This window comes from Etheostoma spectabile, chromosome 7, assembly GCF_008692095.1.
Source record: "Etheostoma spectabile isolate EspeVRDwgs_2016 chromosome 7, UIUC_Espe_1.0, whole genome shotgun sequence".
Lineage (NCBI taxonomy): Eukaryota > Metazoa > Chordata > Actinopteri > Perciformes > Percidae > Etheostoma > Etheostoma spectabile.
In genome coordinates, this window is record NC_045739.1 from 28,314,760 (window position 1) to 28,317,146 (window position 2,387).

At 44.9% G+C, this 2,387-nt stretch overlaps 1 protein-coding gene across 1 annotated transcript in view; it reads left to right on the forward strand.

Moving 5' to 3' along the window:
• tamalin (trafficking regulator and scaffold protein tamalin) overlaps positions 1-1,942 on the forward strand; it is an 11,449-nt gene extending 9,507 nt beyond the window's left edge. The window contains exons 6-8 of the mRNA XM_032520081.1: positions 41-107; positions 1,062-1,128; positions 1,371-1,942. Coding sequence (XP_032375972.1) covers positions 41-107; positions 1,062-1,128; positions 1,371-1,864 — 628 coding nt within the window. The 3' untranslated portion in view covers positions 1,865-1,942. The remainder of the gene's footprint in view (positions 1-40; positions 108-1,061; positions 1,129-1,370) is intronic.
• The last annotated feature ends 445 nt before the right edge of the window (positions 1,943-2,387 follow it).

Here is a 2,387-nt window from a genome sequence, read left to right on the forward strand (position 1 = left end):
GCTTATTAACTGTATTCGCCTTCTGGTTTTACGCTTACAGGCTGGAGACGGTTTACAGCGACTCAATCCGAAAAGCAGAGTTGGAGGCCCGGCTGCAGTATCTGAAGGTGAGTTTTTCCTTTTTTTTAATTTTCCTTTTTTTTTTACTGTTGTAGCAGCAGTTTTTCACTGTTTGTCACAGTGAGTCCGCCTGTTTGTGTGTGTGTGTGTGTCCACCAGCCACACACACACACACACACACACACATTATGTTACATGCCTGATATAGACACCAGTTCCCCCCTCCCTCCACACCTGTCTCCCCAGCACAGCACCACCTGTTGCATCAGCAGTCCACTGATCGCTGCAGACATTCTCAAACTCGTGGCCGTTAAAAAGCTGCCAGCTTTCCCCCCCAAAGATTACAGCAGCTGTCCCGCTCTAATCCACGAGTGTGAGAGCTGCAACACAGCCGCTTTCTGAGATCCTAATCCAACGTTTTAAAGATTAACCTGCTGCTCATGTGTGCAATGCTGGTACATGTGGATTTCTCACTAAATGCAACATAACTGTCAACTTAATTATGTTGCTATAGAGACAAAACAAAAACAGTGACTGAATAAGGTACTACCTAAAGCTTCCCAACAAAAAGTATTACAGTCATATTCCTACTAATTTGCACTGTCAGTTAGTGGTATTCGAGAAAAGCCCCCTTATATGTAATCCTCTTTAAGTTTTACCCCGTAACTCCTGTTATTTGTCAATGCAGTTTATATGTTTCCCATATACTGTCCCCTTGACACAATAAGTAACTTAGGCAACTTGCAGTTGCAACCTGCAGTTTAGACACAGATGAGTTGTCTTTTGTTGCTTTGAAAAGTTGAAAAGTCTGTTGTACATGAGCTGGCAACTGATAGCCCATTACGGTTTAAGTGAATGTGTCCTACCTTGGAGCATTGCTTTTAATGTAGCCATTTCACAGTTTTAAGTCTTTTTTTTCACGAGTTGTTTTTATAGCCTGTGTTGTGGTTTTCTTGTCACAGTCATTTAACATATCTCTGTCTTCCTTTTTTTTTTTGTAGCAAACTCTTCATGAGAAATGGGATGAATATCGGTCGTTGATGGTGCAGGAGCAGAGGCTTGTTCATGGTAGGTCGTCTTGTTTTTGTGTCTTGTTAATTCAATTCAATTAACTTTATTTCACCAGGATAATCCAGGCATGTGCATGTACATACATAAAAAACAAGAAAAGTACAAAATACAAAAGGTTGAGGAAATATGACAATGCACATTTTCATACTAAGAAATGCTCCAGTTTGAAGGGTTTGCTACATGCATGCATGTTAAGGGATACTAACTGAAATCCCTAACTCTGCCCTTCTCTCCTGTAGGCATAGTGCTGAGTGATGCTGCAGTGTACGAGTCCCTGGAGTCAGCAGGCGTGTACGGCAGCCTCGGCACTCCCAGCCCCGCCGCTCAGAGAGCCCTCCACTGTACCGGCAGCACCAGCAGCAGCGCCAGCTTCCTCAGCACGGCCACTGAGGACGACCCTCTGTACCAGACCTGCCTGTACCAGGTGGACGGCAGCGTGGACTCGGACAGCACCAGCGCAGACAAAAAGAGGGAGCAACAGCCGGCGCAGAGGCAGCAGCGCCTCCGACCGGCCAGCGCGCTCTTCACAATGGCCAAGACGCAGCTGACCCGCAGCGCCAGCACGCGCAGCTACGTGAGGGGATCCTCCTCATCCTCGGCCACCTCGGGGGAGAAGCAGGGAGGATTCAACTCGCTGCAGAGGAAGCCCAAACAGAAAAGCTTCCGCAGGCGCCTACTCAAATTCATCCCGGGCTTGAACCGACCCCTAGAGGAGGAGGAGAGCAAACTGTGAGCAGCAGAGCTTTTTGCCTAAACTTCACAGATCCAAAGACTTAAAAGCACCACTGACTGTCAAACGAAACTGCCAAAGAAAGAAAGTAAAAGCAGCCCCAAAGAGTGAAGAGACTGAGCCCAAAGTGGGATGGCTCGACAGTTGCACCTCTCCACGTTTCGACCAATGAACATGTGGCTGCGTTCTGTAGCCCTCAGGGTTTCACAGCTGTACATAACTGTTGTTCTTTAAGTTATTTATTTATTTTAACATGTCTGCTTTTATGTACAGAATGAAGGATTTTTCAGTTTTTACTGCATCCACCGACTTTTATTTTGACAGCTGAGTAAATGACCCGTTACCTTTGTGGTTGTTCAACATGACCTTTTGTAAGAAGCAAGTTAAATATCTACTTTAGATGACTCATATTGATGCTGTTTTATTTTTTCTTCACACCTAAAAATAAAATATGTGTCATTTTCAAATTTCACGCTCGTTATTTTGTGCAGAACTTTAAAAGAAAAGCTATTTTGTTCCACAAAAC